The sequence below is a fragment of the Botryllus schlosseri genome, chromosome 16 (genome assembly GCF_051294905.1).
Source record: "Botryllus schlosseri isolate E-star chromosome 16, Bs_hap1, whole genome shotgun sequence".
Taxonomy (NCBI): domain Eukaryota; kingdom Metazoa; phylum Chordata; class Ascidiacea; order Stolidobranchia; family Styelidae; genus Botryllus; species Botryllus schlosseri.
The window spans coordinates 5351516-5371567 of NC_137251.1; the positions used below are offsets into that span (position 1 = coordinate 5351516).

At 41.2% G+C, this 20052-nt stretch overlaps 2 protein-coding genes across 2 annotated transcripts in view; one reads left to right on the plus strand and one right to left on the minus strand.

Annotated features, from left to right (window-relative positions):
* The window catches only part of LOC145458845 (uncharacterized), a 49809-nt gene that overhangs the window by 9729 nt on the left and 20028 nt on the right, over positions 1–20052 (plus strand). The gene's annotated exons all lie outside the window — the stretch shown is intronic.
* LOC145458843 (epsin-2-like) lies at positions 6191–18506 on the minus strand. The gene is made up of 5 exons (XM_080337341.1): positions 17942–18506; positions 16634–16741; positions 15652–15881; positions 9292–9487; positions 6191–7641 (listed from the first exon to the last, which is right to left on the minus strand). Exons 1-5 carry the CDS (start codon positions 18428–18430, stop codon positions 6970–6972), a joined length of 1695 nt encoding a protein of 564 aa, XP_080193467.1. The 5' UTR covers positions 18431–18506; the 3' UTR covers positions 6191–6969.

A 20052-nucleotide genomic window follows, 5' to 3' on the forward strand; every position in this document is an offset into this window, starting at 1 on the left:
AATTACCGCCCTCCAAAAACTATAGAAATTTAGATTATCTTCCGGCGCAATGCAAGCAAGACCCGCTATTTTAGAAGCTTGTTACATATTTCAACCTGTAATTTTGGATCACGAAATCCAATGCCCAAAAAGAGATGGAAAATATGATGCGATCAAATCGGGATGGCGCCCAAATAATATCGAATTGAGCCCAATTTCAGCGCAACATCCGGTCTGTTTTTGGAATTTCGGGTCGAAGTGTAATTCTAACGACTTCAGCGAAATAAACTCGTATATTCTTTAGCATGATACAGACAATAATATTTTTAACTCTTGGAAATTAAATTGACTCAACAAAGACACGACAGGAAATAAGTTAAGTTGGCTCTATTTCATTTTACGACAATGTCTATATAGCCCGAAGCGCCAAACGTTACACGAACTCGGTCCTATCTCTGTGAAGATAGCAATGCAAACTGTACAACCCTGACTTAATTGTAGCATCTTATCGGACGTATAAGGTAAACAAGTTCAACAAAGAAACTACAAAAAGTGACGGTCCTGATTCCAGCAATTTATATATGAGCATTGTGCATCATCCCAAGATAGATGACGCCTTCTTCAGAATTTAGAACTCGGTCAAATCGTCGGGCAACACACAACTTTCAAGATCTACGATGCAGGGCACAACTCATCCCTCCTTGCATTATTATCAATTGTTGTAAACACAGTACTGATGTGAGTAGATTTATGGGTGATAGCGGGTTGTGGCGACCTTGCTTACAGGCATTCGATATATCCTTGATGTATATGCGCATTCATGTAATACGAATGTATGAACTCCGACCTAAATAAATGAGTACAAAATATAATGTATAATCTATACTTTTCGTAGGCTAGAGGATCAAATATATTTGGGCACCGCAAACATCAGGTATTGTAGATTTCCAATAAGAATTAAGTAGCTATCTGGAATGGAATACATAAATACGACATTTCATTGCACAATGTACTTTGTACGACTGGGAAGGTATACAGTATACATCCTTCCCAGTCGTTTCGTCCGCCATAGAAAACGTAGGTAGCACTTGTTCCCCATTCTGACATCTAGCGGTAGTCATCATCTCTCGCTAGATCTGAAGCTCACAACCTACTTTTGACGATCCCATCCTGTTCGTATCATCATCATTGGTTCATTAGCAATTTTATCAGTTCAATACACCACAAAATGCGATGCAATGAAAAGATAGGAAGGTGTCGAAGCGATTTGGAGTAGTCTATGAAATCAGACACCCACCTTGGCCTAGGGCCAAAGGATGCCTTATTGTAACTTTGGTTGGACTAAGGATTTAAAGCAGGGGTTCTCAACCCGTGGCCCGCGGGCCGCATGCGGCCCGCAGACGTTTATTTTGCGGCCCGCGACATCTTTTATTATAAAAGCAATTTACTGACACGGTATTGTTACAAATAGATTTAGATACTTAGCTCTTTTATTGCACCGTCTCTGTTTCATTTCATTAGGCCTACTTGTTATTGAAAGCAGTGGCTCTCAAACTGGGTGCGCGCCCCGTGGGGCCTGAAAGCATCTGAAGGGGGCGCGAAGCTGCGGTCAACTAAAAAAATTTTGCGCTGCGCGCAGTTTATCTCCAGTTCATAATTATTGCTCTGTGTATAGTCCGAATTTTATATTTGAGTATACTCTCATCAACAGTCATAACCTTCCATGCCACCAAACTAGCCGTTGGTATTGCTAGCATTCTTGTTGCATTTTGTGATATGACGATAAGGGGGCACGAAATTTTTCCCTATCACAATCACAAAGAGGTGTGTGTCTAAAAAAGTTGCCGCACAGACTACTTTAACCCAGCCTTGGTCGAATCCACCGACATTGCATAACTAATTATCTGGTTGAAATTTATCAGAGTGGACATGTATGTAGAGGAAATGCTGACTGGGCAAACGCGGGGAGGGGGCTAGCGAAAAATATCAAACTGACAAAGCTGACTTTTGTAACTATTGCTGCAGGGCCCCAGGTATTGAAGGAAAGGAGAATGGTTGATTGGTTTGCTCGGAAATGGCCCGGAACACCAGACTTCTTCTCATATCACTCACAGCTCAATGTGCTAATGGCCTCCGTAACGCAAAAGTTACCGAAATTTTATACTGACTCGCTCACGCATTGAAACAGAGAGTTCGGTTCTCTGGTGGAATGGTTTGAAGTTGCAAATACCGACATAGCAACGAATGCAATGCACGCTCCGTGAAGGGATTTACTTGTGCCGCTAGAAGATACATCGTCTCACAACTAGCAGCAGCTGCAAACCTACGAACGCTGTCCATTATAATGCATAAAAGCGTACTAAATGCCCGTATACGACTGGTAAATAGGCTACAGCAGCCTAAATCTAACATTCGCCCACAAATACATATTAATATTGTTCTGCGGCCCGCAGCGTCTTCTGCTGTTAAAATGCGGCCCGTTATACAAGGGAAGTTGAGAACCCCTGATTTAAAGAGTATCAGAAGAACCCAGGCTGGCATGAAGCGTCGAAGGCTTTAGAACATGCCGCACTTCGGTGATAATTTAGTGTAGAGGGACTGAATATGACTCTTCCAGGACCAATGTTCCCTCTAATTTTTGAAAAGTCTGCGCACACTCACCAACTCACTGCGCAGACCCTTGGACAACGGTGCGTGACGACTAAAAAAAAAGTCATCACTTCGGATTTTTTGTGCGCAACTCAGATTTTCTGTGCGCAGAGACCGCTTCAGCACTGCGCATTTGCGCACGTGCGCAGCTTAAAGGGAACATTGTCCAGGACATGTCCGAGTCCAATAAAACCCCGAGATATTCGGCATTATCTGTGTTGGAAACGGGCTGACCAGCGATGTTAACGGTTAGGTTATTTTTTGAATTTACTGTCAGCATTCGGGATTTCGAGGCGTTTATGCAAAGGTTATTTTGGGTCGTCCACTGGTGCACTTTGGGCATTTGGTCACCAGTCAGGGCATCCATAGCTCTGCCGTCGAAGATGCGGAAGAGAGGAGGTGATTATCATCAGCGAACAGTGTCGTGTTCAATGAGGAGGTTTCAAAGACGTCGTTGACGTGACGGTGAAGAGGACCGGTCCAAGTACTGAGCCTTAAGGTACACCACAGGGTACCAGGTGAGGTGAGGACAAGGTGTTTGAGATTGCAACCATTTGTTGGCGTCCAGTGAGGCAGCTTTTCATTAGATCAAGTTGTGGGCCCCGAAAACCAATGATGATGATGATGGTATCACTATACAAGAGGGATAGGCCAGGTAAACGATGGAAGTATAGCCTCCCGGGAGCTGGTCGTGATTAACATAGTCGAGCAATTGCTAAGAAGAGGTTTCTCAAAATTGCCTGAGTGCAAGCGTTGTCTAATCCTATAGTACAGGATTAGGTCTAGGTAGGTTACGAAAGCTCATGCAATCGAAAAAGTTGTGTATTCACACCTGTGTACCACCCGTGACTTACGCGTGTGAATATACACCCGTCGTCAACGAAGCGAGAATATACCTCGGACTTATACCATGGTATAAAACTATAAACCAAGCACAATAGTATAATCCAAATGATAGGTGAGTGGGCTTACGATAGAACGTCTTAATTCGCCAACATAAGTGGAAGTTAAGTTAGTACTATCACTATATAGCAGTGATGGTTCTCAAACTTTTTAGACACTCCCCCTTTATGATAGTGAAGAAATTCGCGCCACCCTTATCGTCATATCGCAGAATGCAACCAGAATGCTAGCAGCCCCCAACGGATAGTTTGATGACATGTTGGTGAGAGAATTCTAAAATACGGAATTCGGACCATACTCAGAGTAATAACTATGAATAGGAAGTAAATCGCGCGGGCGCCTGGTCGGGAGAGGAGATCTAGGATGGTGCTTCTCAGCACATGCTAGGCGCGTAGCCAGCCGAAAAATTAGGGGGATTTGGATTTTTTTCAAATTTACCAATATAGCATCAATTGAATTCGGGTCAAGTACATGTGCAAATGGCGATCATATAATATCTTCGTATCGACGATTTTAAGCGTGTGATAGGCTTTACCAAAGAGTCCGGGAGTGCTGTCAATTAGTGAGTCCCTGATCTCTGGCGAACAATTAAATACGCGCGCGTATTACGCAGTCTCGGCTACAGTTTTCGCAAATCAAAATGTCCGAACTCGATGGCACCGATTTCAAACCTTTGTCGTATTTCAGAACTCGAGACATGATACACATCTTATGATCGTTACGTTCAAGTATTCGCGGGAATCAATTTCGCACGTTAAAGTCTGTTTGCAGCGATTCGATGTTATTCAGTTTCGCGATGTCGCTTTTTAATCAATATGACATAAAACAATCACTAATTAGCGTAAACTCGCCTGCATTGTCTCCAAACCAGCGAGAGATAGGAGCCAAAGCATGCTAGGCCCGAGACGCGATAGTTAGGCCATAGGCCAGCAATGATATCTTTCACTCCAGGCCTATTGCAGATGCTATTATGTAGGCCAGCGATGACATCATGCACACCAGGCCGAAGCCGCCTATGGAGATGCGATTGCTCAGTTAAGCGATGATATAGTGTGAACTGATGGGCCCATTGCAGATGCGATTGTTGAAGCCTGCGGAACCAGGCTTGATCGCGGCGCGATAAATCAGGCTATAGCGACTACTGCCACGCGCACGAGAATGAATGACCTAATTTCGCGACCATCTCAGCGGGAGATCATCACAGATTCTTCTCGCAAATCCGCAACGCGGAACACTGATTACACAATTATTGAATTGCAACTGAATATTAGAGTTAGAATGATCATTTCAAAATGACGGAGTTCACGTTGCAAATAGGGATGTTCGAACCCCGAAGCCCCCGCGCCTGAGACACGCGCGTATCGAAATCGAAGACGTCTCTAACGAGGTCGCATCGATTGGCCTGATTACTAATTACTGGTCACAAATCACTTGGGCGTTTGAGCATTTTGTACGAGGTGGCCGCCACCTCGTAAATATGGTCACGAGGTGGCTACGCCACCTCGTAAGTCGGTGCCTATGAGTCTGGTAAATGGTAAAATTTGAGGAGCGTTTTTCATACGACATAGACCTGTCAAGGTGATAGCAGTGTTGGGATGACTCGAGTCATGACTTGACTCGAGTCAGACTCGAGTCACCTTTTCACATGACTTATATGACTTGACTCGAGTCACTTTTGCTAAAATGACTTGACTTGACTCGGCGTATCAGAAATGTGGATTGACTCGTGACTCGGAGCAAAATTCACGAGTCAATTTCAAGTCATCAAGTAATCGGTGTCGATAAAAATCACTGTATCTTGCATATGTTCGCGAAACGCTTGTGTAACCCGTGAGAGCGACCAATCATTCAATGACCATGCGTTTCTCTGAGCCTCGGTTATTCTCTCACAAATAAATTGACCGCAAACGAAGTGATCAAAGCTTACAGCTTACGTTGTCGTAACTCTAGTAGTAAAGTAATAGAATAGCAAAATGTCTATTTCTGTTCTTGCCTTAACGAAATCTCTTGTTTTATTGAAATTGAAGTCGAATATAGTTTATATAGTCGTCAACCATTGGCGCAGGCTCGAATGGTATCATATCTATTTGTAAATGGGTATAATGTATTGCATCTTATCAATTAGTTTCTCTATTCTCTATTCTGGCTGGTAACTCTAAACTTAAGCTGTGCAATCACGTAGTTCAACAGTTCTGCCCTATGTGGCCGATACAGCGCCTTCTTGTGTTTATATATAACTCTATATTCGTTCATCACTCAAACTGTCTTTCAGACGGCTAGCAAATTGCAATGACGTAATCATGCCTCATACATACTTCGTAAAGACAACTTGACTTGACTCGAGTCACCTTTGAAAATCAATTGACTTGACTCGACTCAAAATGTGCAATGACTCGAAATGACTCGTGACTCGAAGGTAGTGACTTGATCCCAACACTGGGTGATAGGCTGGTTTCAAGCCGTCTGTTCCCACGATAAGATTAAGTGAAGGGGGATCTGCGTTTCAGCGCATTAGATAATTTTCAAGGGAAAGTCCCATATGCATGTGACATCTCGAACTTGAATTTTTTTATACAGAACCCTCCTCGCACACACTGCAGTTCGGAATGCGGCCCACTCGATACCCACTTGCCACTAATCCTCACAGGTGGAAATTACACGCAGCAAGCTGTCGATTTATTATTAGGTACGCACAGACCACGACGCACAGAAACATGAAGAATATCATAATATCGATGCAACCTATTGATATATAATTCAACAGAGACAATCCAGTTTGCAGTCACCGCCACCGGCGGGACATCTACATCCGGCTTTATAGTTGTCCCGGGACATACATCGGTCAATTGCACTAAATAGGGTGAGTGCACATTGCCAAATTGATATTTACAGGAGTGCAGGCTAGAAGACGGATAGAGACGAATTCCAGAAACGACAGAATTCATGAATCCGCATTGGTGTCCACGGTTTGGCTACAAATCTAGTAATACCTCACAAGGTATTATGGCGCATTCGTCAAACCAGCATTTACTAACCAATACCCGATTTTCTGCGTAAGACTTCAGAATTTACCGAGTAAGATATTTTCGCCGTGAGACCACGAGATAATAGGATATATTCCGTTCGCGGCATTGGTGTGTGAGACATAGCACTCGAACGATGGACGCTTAGAAATAGATATACAAGGGTCTAGTAATATAGCATATTATGTACAGTAGAAAAACAAAAACACACTGCCTCTGCAATATACGGCCGCACGCACACGCAGAAGATTGAAAGGTAGAGATATAATACAAAAGGGTGGAAAAATTACTGCGCGAACACGCGACTCCTCGACAATCTGGCGCTTCTTGCCTGTCGAGATCCGCTGAGCAATCTCACAAACAAATGTAGAACCACAGTACACAATAAAAATATCGTAGGCCTTCCGAAACCGCATCAGAGCAGAAACGGGTTAGAATCCTGCTGCGTCTTCATCCCCATATTGCTCGGAGAATGCTGATTGAACCCGGATCCGGCCGGTGGTATCAGACTGCCGTTCATACCGGGGTTCATCATGGGGTTCATCATAGGCTGCATCATCGGGTAGCTCATAACTGGGGCTGGCTGACTTGGGTAATGCACGCCCGGCATCGGTTGAACCCCAAACGCGGGAGTGTTCATCATCTGCGGCTGGTGTACAAGCCCCGGAGTGTTGGAAGCGGGGAACATGGTCGTCGTCCGCAACTGATTCATGCTGGGTTGAGGTGGGGGTTGCGGAAACTGGTACAGAGGCGGCTCGGGCTTGTTTGTCATCAGGAACGGATTACTCGGTGGTTTCGTGGGCGGTATCAGAGTGTCAAGATTCACGAGGTCGGCCGCGTTGCCCAGGAACGCGTCGGCCGGCTGTTTCGGCTTCAAACTCGGCGACTTGTCTTCGGTTACGTTGAGCGCATCGAAATTCTTCAAAAGGTCGCCTGTGCCCGAGCTGGCGGGCTGTAACGTCGCGCCGTTCGTGTCGCTGGTTAATCCGGCAAACGGGTCGAACGCTACTTCCGCGGGTTTTTTCGCCACTTGCGAATACACCGGATCTGTTGTGTCTTCGGCGGGCCAAGCGAGTTGTGTCGAACTCTGTAAAACAGCGACGAATCGTGAAATATGCGCGCGAGTTGCGACCAGGACTGGGGCGCAACGATTTAAGCACTAATTGTAAAGATTAGGCTCAAGTAGTGTTAGTCTACGTTTTGTTGATGTAACAAAAATATATGCCCGTCGCATTCAGCAACGAAAAAATATACTGAGTGCCAAGTGCTGAATTCATCAAGCGTCGCATTCAATATGCCGATTACAGCAAGTGGCCTAAACCGTACCTCACAATTCATGCGCACCATTCAGTGAAACGTTCATTTTCAAATTCACTAATACAATATTGATGAATCACTCGAATATTAATAATAATATTCATTTCAATTCTAATACCAAATTCACCCAGTGCTGATTTCACAGGCAACCGTTCTATACATTCTTCCCGTCGTGTGAGCCCCAAAACCTTGGTTGTTCGGAACTCGGAATTGGAACAGGCTGCGTAAGTGCGTAAAGCCACGCGCGTTCGACGGGACGGCATTTATGCGAGTTTGTGATTGGCCTTTGGCGTTGTCGAAAAACGCTATGATATTAGCAAGGTCAAGAAGTGGAAAATTATTTACGATGACATGTAACCACCATTCTTTTCCTCGTGGCCGTAAAAAGGAGACATTTTTTGGACTATCCAGATCATCATTACTGCTATAAGTGGTAATCTAATACTCGCCTCTAAGCAGAATTGAATGACACGGTACTCAATTATGCCGTGCCCCAGTTATGACACAAGACCAGATCGTCAGCAAGGTAAGGAGAAAGTGACAGGTCATATCAAAGTGAATCATCAAAACAAACAACGTATTAATGTGTAGCTGTGTGTCTAAAGCGAGTGTTACAGATATACTCGCAATTGTACAAGTACGGCGGATAATGTTTGTATTTCTCAGTAGACATAGGAATACTCGCCTGGTGATAGAAATTAGTGTAAGGCTGTAAAATTCAAATATCAACAATGCGATTTGGTGGTCTTTTTAGTTTCTACAGAGTCAAAATACAGGGCTACTCAAGTGGAACCTCCGCATTCAATCAGGGATAAAATTCCACCCAGACCAGAAAACCACATCGAAAAACCAGGTAATTCACAAGTTAAACGGCAGCATACACCGCGGCGTGGTCTACACAAAGATTGCAATATTTCATAACTGTACGATAGAACAATGGTCGTCATCGCCTTATGGAAACACAACAGTCATCAATTATGTATTGACCTGATAACGCACGGCTCTGAAAGTACGTAGTACGTCTTCGGTAAAAGTAAATAACAAACATCTGGCCGGGATGTTACAATTCGTATTGTGATGTAAGTAACGAGCGATGTGTCATAATTGAAATGGTGAAAGGTGACTGGATTACTGCAATTCGCTGCTACTGAATAGGGCCTACCTGTACATTTGTTTCAAATCAAGTCAAGAGATTTTTTTTAGTTCTTGGCGCTCAGAGATATGCCAGGCAAGTAAACAAGAGAATGATCCTTCAAGCAATAAACTAATAAAGCAAACAGCACTCCATCGCTACCAATCTGCACACACATGTAAAGGCAACGCATCTTTAAAAGGACATCAACATATTATTAAATCAATAAGCCACTTCGTATCTGGGGATCAATACCTACTTTCCCAGTAGATATTTCCAATATCTTACCTGGTCTGCCGATCCCCAGGGATCCGTACTAGACTGAAAAGCGGCAGCTTGCTGAGGGGCCGGTGTATTGGCACTCGGCGCTTTCCACGGGTCAGCCACTGGCGTTGGCTGTGGCGGTGCCAGAAGCGGCAATCCAAAAGGATCGGTTTGAGGTTGTGTTGCTGGCGGCTGTTGGGGATTACCGGTGGTCTTCGTCCTGAAATACAAATGAAAGTAACTTTTGACGCAATGCCCACGCAAGCGTATCAACTAATTGCACTGTTCTACAACACAGACACTTTGTCATATTACTCTCATCTTGATAGCGTTTGGGAGGGAGAGCTCCCTTGATTCTTCCTAGGCCAGTGGTTCTCAAACTTTTTCAGACACGGACCCCTTTATGATAGTGAAAAATTTCGCGCCCCCCTTATCGTCACATCACAGAATACGACCAGAATGCTGGAAATCCCAACAGATAGTTTGATGGCGTGGAAGGTTGTGAGTGTTGATGAGAGAATTCTCAAATATGAAATTCGGAATAAGTAAAGAGCTAAAACTATGTTTTTGAGGTAAAATTTTTCTCAGTTGACCGCAGCTTCGCGCCCTCCAGTTCGAGAAGCACTGTCCTAGGCAACTCTATTGACCTTCGAAATGATTTTGATATGGAGATGCAAAGGAACCGTTAGGTTATCCAGTTAACATCATCATTTTTCCTCTTATCCATGCGTGCTCAGGCCCTTGCAGGGAAGCTGCTGATAAGATTAAGCCATTGGAATGACTCAGCTCTACCATACACTACCTCATGAATTCATTCCAAAAATATTGATTTGCCGTCAGCGTTATTCCGAAATGGCAATATACAGGAGTTGCACACATGATTACTTGTGTTAGAATAGATTTAACTTGTATCTATAGGCTATAAGACGTGGTCAACACAGAGTTACAATGAGCATTTCCTCTCCACTCATCAGAATATTCCATATACAAACTATACATTCTTCTAATATTTGAAGAGCTTCTTGGAGGTACAGAACTTCAATATACAATTGAATAATTCAATATTCATATTGAAATGAACCAGAATATTTTCAGCCGGCACTCGTCAGGGGTAATCGTCAGCAACTGGTAGAGAATGGGAAAGAACATTGTATATCAACAATCGTATCACAAAATATGTCACCAGCATGAAATTTCGAATGAGAGAGCGTCCAATGTCTTATTTTTAGGTGGTAGCCTACACAAACTCCTTTTGTTGACAGAGTTCTTCAGAACCAAGCATGAACCAATTTTGAACATTAGGCCTACAAACCAGTCCTCGCAAAACTTTGTAGGCGAAAAATTGTAAATAGTATCCTACAACCGTCACAATGGCCTGCCAAGCTACCGGTATATAGCCTACATTGGCCACACTATGTCATTGCTCATTGCTTATTGCTGCTAAGGTAACATAGGAAGAATTGGCCAATTCAATTCAAGAAGTATGGGGAATAAAAGTGAAGAGCGATGAAAAGATGATTGCCACTATTCCAATGTGTTGTATGCAGCTGATGGCACCTTCTAGCCAAGTTCATTGAGTTTACTTATAGCAGGGTTGCTTCTTGTAGTCTAGAAAAAAGCACCTCTATTAACATATGCCATCATCTGCTTTCGCTCTCTTCAACATTGCATATTACATCACGAACATGCACCAGAAAGTGGCTTGTTAACCACAATATAGTGCAACCATACGTCAGTGAGTATCAACCACTGAGGTTAGGAACCGCTAGAATGCAGAATTCTCATAAAGATTCATTGTTAAGCTCGGGCTCGAACTCATAAAATTGATTTCAAGCTGGTATTCTTTCGACATCATTTGGGAATATTAAATACAAAAGTCTGAGGTACGTACTACCTATCCCATCCCTGGTATATAATATTTGAGCATCAAGTCCCATTCCAATGTCTTGGTGCTAGCCTAGGGGTCGTCAACCTTCAACGCAAAAAGCTTCATCCATAATATCATCACATAACAGCGAACCAGAGCCTTCAACCTTATCTCATTCCTAAAACGACAATGACAGACACACTTACAGTTTTTGAGTTTTATTACACATATTCCGAAGTATTTATGACATCAAAAACTGGTCCAGTGATTTTAAACTACTCATAGTGATCTGAAATCTTATTTGTGGAACCTGTGGCAGTTCCAGTAACATTAAACTAATCACGTTGCGTGCGTCTGATGCTTTCCACGCTAACGCAGGATGGACACAGGATACGGTATCATGAATTAATCAAAATGAACGTGGGCAAATCTCAATATTATTTCATTCCATGCTTGAGTGCTTCTGTTTCAAACGACTACCGAGATCTTTTTGAGAGTTGCTACCGAGCACTAATATTAATGTATTTCGTTTTCTGGTAGTAGCAAGAATTTTCGCAACAGTACATCGAGACTAGTGCATAACCCTTTTTCAGCTTAAATAAACTTGACCAGAAAATTATATTTACACTGCAAGTAAGTCAATATAAGATATACATTTTGGGGAGTGAGTTTTGACTTGTCATGTTCTCTTCCATCTTATCCAGTGCGGTGTATGGTGGCTACGGTAGCGAAGAAATGAGAAATTTTATCAATAGTGTATTGTGTGAACAATATCTTGCTGTAATGACAGCAAGCATACTTCCAGATACCGATACCAATTGCAAGGCGCAGTTCCGAGCGCTATCACACTATAAGATAGCTACTGATAGAGACTGGTTTAATTGCCCTCTACAACATGTACTAACAAACCCTACCTATACAATGATGATGATATGGCTGCATGCAGTTGAAACCTTATTTTCCAAGTCTTCAAGACCTATTGTGAGCTAGGAAACATTCAACCTCAAAGGAGTCGTTTTTAGCAACGCACAGGCACTATTACTGAACTCACAGTACGTCAAAATCACTTGTAAAATGCAACCTGGTAAACAATCTCAAGATTGCCCAACCATAACAATACTATGCTATAGCCTACTTTGGAACAACATAAACTGATTTGCACATCCGACATCTAAGTTGTGTTGGCCTCAGTGAGAGCAAGTTGTTTGCAACCGTTGCTGTTGTGAAGATAGACACATGATTCACTCATTTCCCGTTCAAGACTATGACAATGAGAAATGGAGAGAAATTTGAAGTTATTTACACCGACTGGCTGGAGTTGGTTTGCAAGGTGACGCCTTTGATGCTTTCGTTCAGACCCCAGAAATTTTTCGGAATAATTCGCAAGATTTCAGAAATAATCCTGTACCTTATTGTACGATGCTTCCAAATACAGACACTTCCTATCCAAACACAAAAATTCCAATTTAGTCAAAAGCCCCACAGCAATGGTGATAGATTTCGTATTACCGGTTGAAAACCACCAGCCGTGAACATATCAGAACATTGGCGACAGACAAAAATAGGAAATGAATTCCATTATTACAGCCAACGAGCCTCAAGTTGTAGGCTTATCAGGCTAGAAAATTAGTATTGACAGAGACAAGTACTGAAATGAAATTAGAAATCCAGATGAAAGGTCGCCTAACACAAACTTGACGAAAATAAAAGGCACTTCAACATTAGAAGGATAATTATAGTTGACATTAATGGCATTAGACATGATTCTAGTGCTCTAATCTATGGTCTACTAACTAACTCCAATTGAGAAGTAGGATCGACTGGCACAAAGTAATAATAATCTGTATAGATATCCGAATACATGCATCAGATGGAAATATACTCATCAAATATTCAGTGGAAGTTACCAAATTCAACTGTGGAAAGAGAGAAATATTCATGTCATTGACTCTAAGCTACTAATAATCCAACAAATGAGCCAGCGCGAAGAAGAATTCTATGATTGATTTGCACCGAATCAACGACAGACTATCTATCAATAAATGTGCTTAGCGTGAATCATGACAGGCATACCTCATGAAATGTTCAGAACGGTGACATGGTAAGCATTATCGTAAATTCGAAGGATTGTAGTTTACTGGAATCACCAACAGTGCAATCTCAAATTTTTCATTCTTTCAAGGCACTTTTCATTTGTTAGGCCAATATGCGGAGTGGTGTGCCTCACACTCTGTGTGTAGTGCAATGTGAGCGCAATAGAGAAATAAAATGTATACACTAATATCCCACAAAGTGTTTCCTAATATGTTCTGGTTCGATTGTCACTAGCAATTGTTGGATAGACATTTCCAGACAAAACAATCGACAAACAGATTCTGTGATGGCAATATAGAGTGCAGGTACATCCACAGCAATGTGTTCCCGACTGTCAAACTATTTGTAAGCATCTATTGAGATTCGTGGACACCTTCATTACGGTATTCAAATACGGTAGCGTATATTCAAGGTGAATGCCATGGTATGGGTAACTATTAACTAATATGCTTTGGTAAATTGATGGTCCAGAATCGGATATCAACCAAGTACATAATTCCATTTCAAACAGCACAATATCAACAAGAGATACTTCTGACTGACAGTTATTTGGGAAGTTGCCACAAGAAGGGGGTTTACAAACACAATATGAATGGCTCGAACATTACCAAATAGCCTCCTCATTTTAACAGGGGCAAGATCAAGCCAGTGTACGGCCATCGTGTTCATGCAGATCAGTGAAAATTTTCAACGATAACTCCCTATATGGAAGCAACATCACAAAATCCTTGTTAATTACCATCACAAGTGATGCACTGGACATTTCAAACTATAATTCCATGCTGAAATAATAACAGCGCAAAATCATAAGGAGATGGCAGCTGGTTGGGCTATGATTTACGACTGGGTGCAAAAACTTTCAAAACTGAGGTTACTATTGCTACCAATCCTTAGTTGGTTAGTCATCAGAGATATGGATCCCATTCTGACACTAATAGGCAACATAGTTTCTCAGAAAACCGCGCTGTCATTCTGACTAATATTCGTGTTAGATGGATATTCAATGGCAGATTAGTCAACGACAGTGGCTTTCATAGCAGGCTTGTAACCTGGTTATGAGACTTTGATTTGTAAATAAGTCATGAGACTCTTGACAATTCAGCTACAACATGGAAAAGATAAGACACTGGTAAAATCTGAAACACAATCTATTTAGCAACATGACAGACCAGCTTGCAAAAAACGCCACTTTGAATACTAATCTTTCAAATTTCAATAACCTAATTCAGAATCAGGACTAATAAAATGAAAATAGCTCATAAAATTCGTAAATAGTCCTTCCACTACTCTCAACAATGTGAATCCCAATATCAATAGAAAGTTAAGGGTAATATGATAAAACAAATCTTGTGCAAAGAAAATGATTATTATCAATACCAGCACATAGAGCAAGGTTTTCTTCACATGACAAAACCATTAAGGAATATCAGATACAAAACTTACACCCATATCTGCAAAACCTACAAACATCGGGATCAGTTGGACAGCACAGCATACAATTTCAGAAACCCCAAGAGCAAATTGGTGTTACTGAATAAGTCACAGATGCTTAAGTTATCATACAAAGCCAACCACATAGAAGCAATCCGACATCGAATAATAGAGTGTTATCAACATTTAGGCTCAATAACCATCAAGTCAATACCAGCATAACTATCCGTATCTGACCTCCGAATGATGACCAGTCGTCGCACAATAGGGCTCTTCAAAAACGACTAATTTTTTCAAATCGTACTGGGTGATAAAATTGTTAGGTTACCTAATTCAAGCCTACACACCAAATTTGGTTCAATTCCAACCAGTAGCCGCATTGCTACAGGAGAAGAAAGTTTCTATTCATTATAAAAAAATAAATAGAAATAAATTTGAAAATTTTCTGTTCACCCGATGAAAGTGTTAGGTTGTGTATAGACGATGTTCACCAAATTTGGTTGAAATCCAACCAGTGGAAGTGGGGAGTTACGGCCGTCGAAAAATTTGGATTATGAATAAAATAGTATTTACAGTGACCAATTCTTTAATTATTTATTATAGTGGTGCCCACCGTAAATACTATTTTATTCAAATCCAAATTTTTCGACGGCAATAACCCCGCTTCCACTGGTTGGAATTTAACCAAATTTGGTGAGCATCGTTTCTATACACAACTTAACACCTTCAGGGTGTGAACAGAAAATTTTCAAATTTTTTGCTATTTATTTTTATATAATAAATAGAAACTTTCTTCTCCTGTAGCAATGCGGCTACTGGTTGGAATTGAACCAAATTTGGTGTGTAGGCTTAAATTAGGTAACCTAACAATTTTATCAGCCAGTACGGTTTGAGGAAAAAAGTCATTTTTGAAGAGCCCTATTGTACAATGTACAATCCAACCTGATATTCATAAACACTAGGTTACCCAAATTGATGAAAAAGCAACTGACCTATCCCAAGGATCAGAAAGCTGTGCGGCGGCGGCAGTCAGGTCCATCAGACCACCTGGATTTCTCGCTGGCGAAGCTGGCTTTGGGTCATTGACGCTTTTTTGGAGCGCCATCTTCAGTCGGATATCGTCACTGTCTTCCACTTTTTTCTCCTGTTCTGCCTCTTCCTTGCTCATGGCAAGAGCCAGCTGCAGCTGCATTTCCTCTTCGCCGACAGTCTGGGGCCGAGCCTTTGCAAGCAGATATTGAGATATAGCAGATATACAGATAAAAAATTTGTTTTGGAGTAGACAGGGTAGCTGAATTTTGGATGATCTAATGAAAAGATCAATTGAGTTTAATGATCAACCAATAGGGCTCTGGGAAAATTCATATAAAAGTGTCAGTATCGATAGGGAATGGTGAAAATGTAAAATCACCAGTCGATTCGATACTGTGAATTCAGAAATTAGTTCAATTTGATAAGAAGATGATTTGCAAACACTTTAATCAGAAGATGTGTAAGCAACCTGCAGTTTGGATTTTCTTATAGCAGAAATCAATGCAATACTCCCTTTGACTTTATTATTCATAGGCTTATTCTTTAGCATCATCAACACTCTCGGATAAAGTTGGTGCTATCATTTATGCCCTTTCAATTTCTTTCTATGCGGGCATAAATGTTTTTATAAAAAAGTTTCGGTCGACTATACAAGTCAAATTCTCCCCCATTCTATCATCGCCTCCAAAGGGTTTTGAGTAAAAGTCCCACTGCGAATACTATACCGACCTGAGCCTCTCAAGTGTTCAAAGTTGATCTACATTCTATATTTCAAAATATATCATTCAAACACCATATAGACTAGCTAGCCTATGTACTAGTAAAATATATTCATTATACCAGATCAAACCAAAGTAATTAGGAGTCAATCAGTTATGCAGGTGATAGAGTCGAAATGCAGATACTCTTGATCTTAATATCACATGATGTAACATAGCTTACCTGTTCGATTTCGCTAGCCGGGACAGCACTACCTTCGGATTGGGGTGGCCGGAGCATGTCAGGAGTTCTGTGGGCCTTGGGTGCTGCGCTTCCATGACCGAATGCAACCTTGATACAAAAGGGGAAATTGAAATATATCATTATGAACTCAGATTTGCTTCAGTTGGTGCATGGTTCACACATTTCAACATACTAAAAACTATGCTTATGTGGAATTGTGGATAGACACTGTGAAATTCAAACCTTAAACAATGGCTTGAAATTGTCTTCAAGAGTGGAATAGTCCGATGAAAAATATGTTCACTACCCCACTCCGTACACAAAAAACCTAAGTGGTATCTCTTTATTGCTTACCAACTTTATTGTTGTGTGTTGTATGTCCCCTCACAAGCGCTATAACTACTCATCTGGCCATACTGATTGATCATGGTCATCAAACATAGTCCACCAAATATCTCATTTGAGTAGCATAATAGATAATATTACGATAATTTGGTCATGCAACGAATTTGGTCACCGCTATCAGCTGGCTACTGTACTAAAAATCATTTTGCTAACCTCTAGTTCATAATCATGCACTTAGGCTACTAGCACTGCCCCAGATTTTGTAGACAAAATCCCAACTCTACAGGCAATAATTAGAGAACAGAAACGAGCTGATTAGCTGCTAGCAACAGACATTTTTTCAAGACCACCCTGCACAATTTAGCAAGCTATTTTGCACTAAACCACTAGCCTCATTAGTTCCGGAATCCCTCAATTTTTTTCTTCTTGGCCTTTATCTCAAATTAAGTAACATTTGTGACTACATTGCATTATTGACAGCTTGTCGCAACAGTGAAATGAGTCAATCTCTATAACATAAATAATCAAAATCTTATGGCGATACATTTGAACACAGCAAAAGTACACCAATTTGAAGACGAAAACACAGAAATGCAGAATTCTGAGTTTTCAGAACACTAACTATTCTTTGACAGGCACAAAAATGTCCAGAGACTGTTGAACAAATAACTTGCTGCCTGAGATAAATATTTGCCAGCAAGTCGCAACCACAACAGGTCAATAGTAACCAGGCCTGCCTTATCTAAAATAAAATTTTCTCTCAACCCGCATGTCTCTGCTAAACATATGCATTCATAACAAATTCCCCAAGGCCTTAAAATGTCTTTGTGCTTCAAATAAATACAAACAGTCTATTGACAGTCTCAGCACAAAGGATTTCTAAGCAACAAAATTCACACTTCAGGTAAACATTTAAAAAACAAGGGTAGATGAAGATACAGCAACACAAACAAGAAAACTTACCTCTCTATTACTGCCGATACCCGTTGTGGCTTGGGCGAATCTTTCTTTAGCTTTCATCGCTCTTGCTCTTTCTGTTTTCAACCGTTCGTCGTCCTTGAGAAGAGCTACGAGCTGCTTCGACTTTTCCCTGACGTTAAGTCCCTGATCTTTACCGTCGCGGTCAAAGAATTGAAAATCTTTCAAAGTCTGTATTGCGAAAATATTCTCTTTGCACTGCTGCGCAACCCTTTCCGAGCCGGTTTTAATCAAGTAATCCAGCAGCGTCAAAGCTTTGTAAACATGCCTCCAATTCTTCCCGTGGTCGTTAATGCGCTTCCATATCATCGCCATAATATCGGAGAAGGCGGAGACATGGTATGTCATATCGGCGATTTCGCTCATTAGCGAGCTGGAAGGTCCCCAAGCATCGTTGGATGTGGCTTCACGAACTTTGACCTCGGCGTCCGTGTAATTACGCACAACGTTCATAAGATTCCGCCGCATTGCCATCTTTTTTAGCTACCTAATCCTACATTTAAATAAAATCAATCTCTAGACACGATATCAAAAGAACTGATCACACTGTCATTGATTACGCTAACGGAAAAATTCTTCAAAATGAGCCTGTACTGATGAAAGTTCAGCCGACTTTCACAAACTACTGCCAAATTTTGTAGATAATCCATCAGGCGTCTTCCCTAAACACAAAAATGTAATACCAGAAATAACAAAATAGTTGTTTTGATAGTTTGAAGGGACCATTTCTATAATCCTACCTATGACCTGACAATACACCCATGGCCACTAATTCAGTATAATTCACTTGGTTTCATATGGATATGGCAAAGAAAACATTGATTGACAAATAGGACTCATTATATTGTTTACAGACTAATCCCGTAGAGCTGCTTCGTTTTTGAGCAAGTAGCGACCACCACACCATATTGAATTACTGATTTTAGCAATAGCAATTCATTTTTATGCATTAGCGATTATTCCTATTTCGCACTCAGTTCAAATTACGTAAATAGTTTTGCAGCAATTAGTGTAATGTTCTCAATATAATGTACGAGATCCAAGGCATTCCTAGAAAGTGCCGCAGTTTTGATATCAGCAGTAAGCTCACTAAGCTGGCAACCTATCAAAGCATCAACAGTAGATCAGTACTTGCTGTTACTCTAAATTTGCCGCATAACCACAACAGTAATGCAGAATATGTGATATTGTTTGGAATAAGTTGGATCAGCCAAATGGCCGCGAGGCATTCTAGTCATATATTGTTAAATATGTGAATACTACAGTGTTGTTAATGACATTATCGGTAACACAATTATGTTAAAAGTAGCCTACAGTATACCTACTGACTGCGACATATTATATCAGTTCAAAAAGTGAAATCAGAATTTTAATATAGTCTTTCATAAAATGAGTAATCAATTGCAATATGGTGAATGGCTTCGACATATAATTCTAGAAGATAAAAAGAAGTGAGAACACCTTCGATCCCAAACATCAATCAGAATCCATAGCTAATAAAAATATAACGGTAAGATGATGGTGATGCAATGGTGCAATCGTAGGGTGGAGCCCAATTCTTCTCCTCAACTAAGTACTGCTTAAATGCGAATCTCCACTCAACTAAAAATCGATTGGTACTCAGCGTTGAGTGCGCGCCAATTCTCTCTGCTCAGTTAAGTATCGATTTCCATGCGCCGTTTTCCGAGATAGCGTTGCCAGATTTGTTTTCGCCTTCGACTGGACACGCGTGAACGATTTTGTCATGACACCACGACGCTATTGTCCCTATTTCGTCACTGACCTACAAAGCAGACGCAGTTCTCACTGATTTATCTAAATGCAATGAATACCCTCAGCTGATCCACACTCTTTGAAGATAACCCAATAGAAATATATAACTCCCTGAAGATACCCGAAACGTTCCTATGCCCCACAGAAGTATATTTACAAGACGCTACAAACCCATTCGAAATTTATGAAGATAAGTTTCACAGCAGGCGAACACGTAAGTGCAGGCCTGAAAAAACAAAATAAATGCATCTATATCGTGAAAACAAATTGAAAAATTACCAGATTTTCAGGATTTATTTCCAATTCTCTTTGAACCATTCACT

What these genes read in the sequence shown, in the direction of transcription:
- LOC145458843 (XM_080337341.1), bottom strand. Translation starts at nt 18,430, where the DNA reads ATGGCAATGCGGCGGAATCTTATGAACGTTGTGCGTAATTACACGGAC. An exon ending in CGGCTAGCGAAATCGAACAG is followed by an intron (nt 15,882 to 16,633) that starts GTAAGCTATGTT and finishes CTGCTTGCAAAG; the next exon opens with GCTCGGCCCCAGACTGTCGG. An exon ending in CCTGGGGATCGGCAGACCAG is followed by an intron (nt 7,642 to 9,291) that starts GTAAGATATTGG and finishes GCTGTTTTACAG; the next exon opens with AGTTCGACACAACTCGCTTG.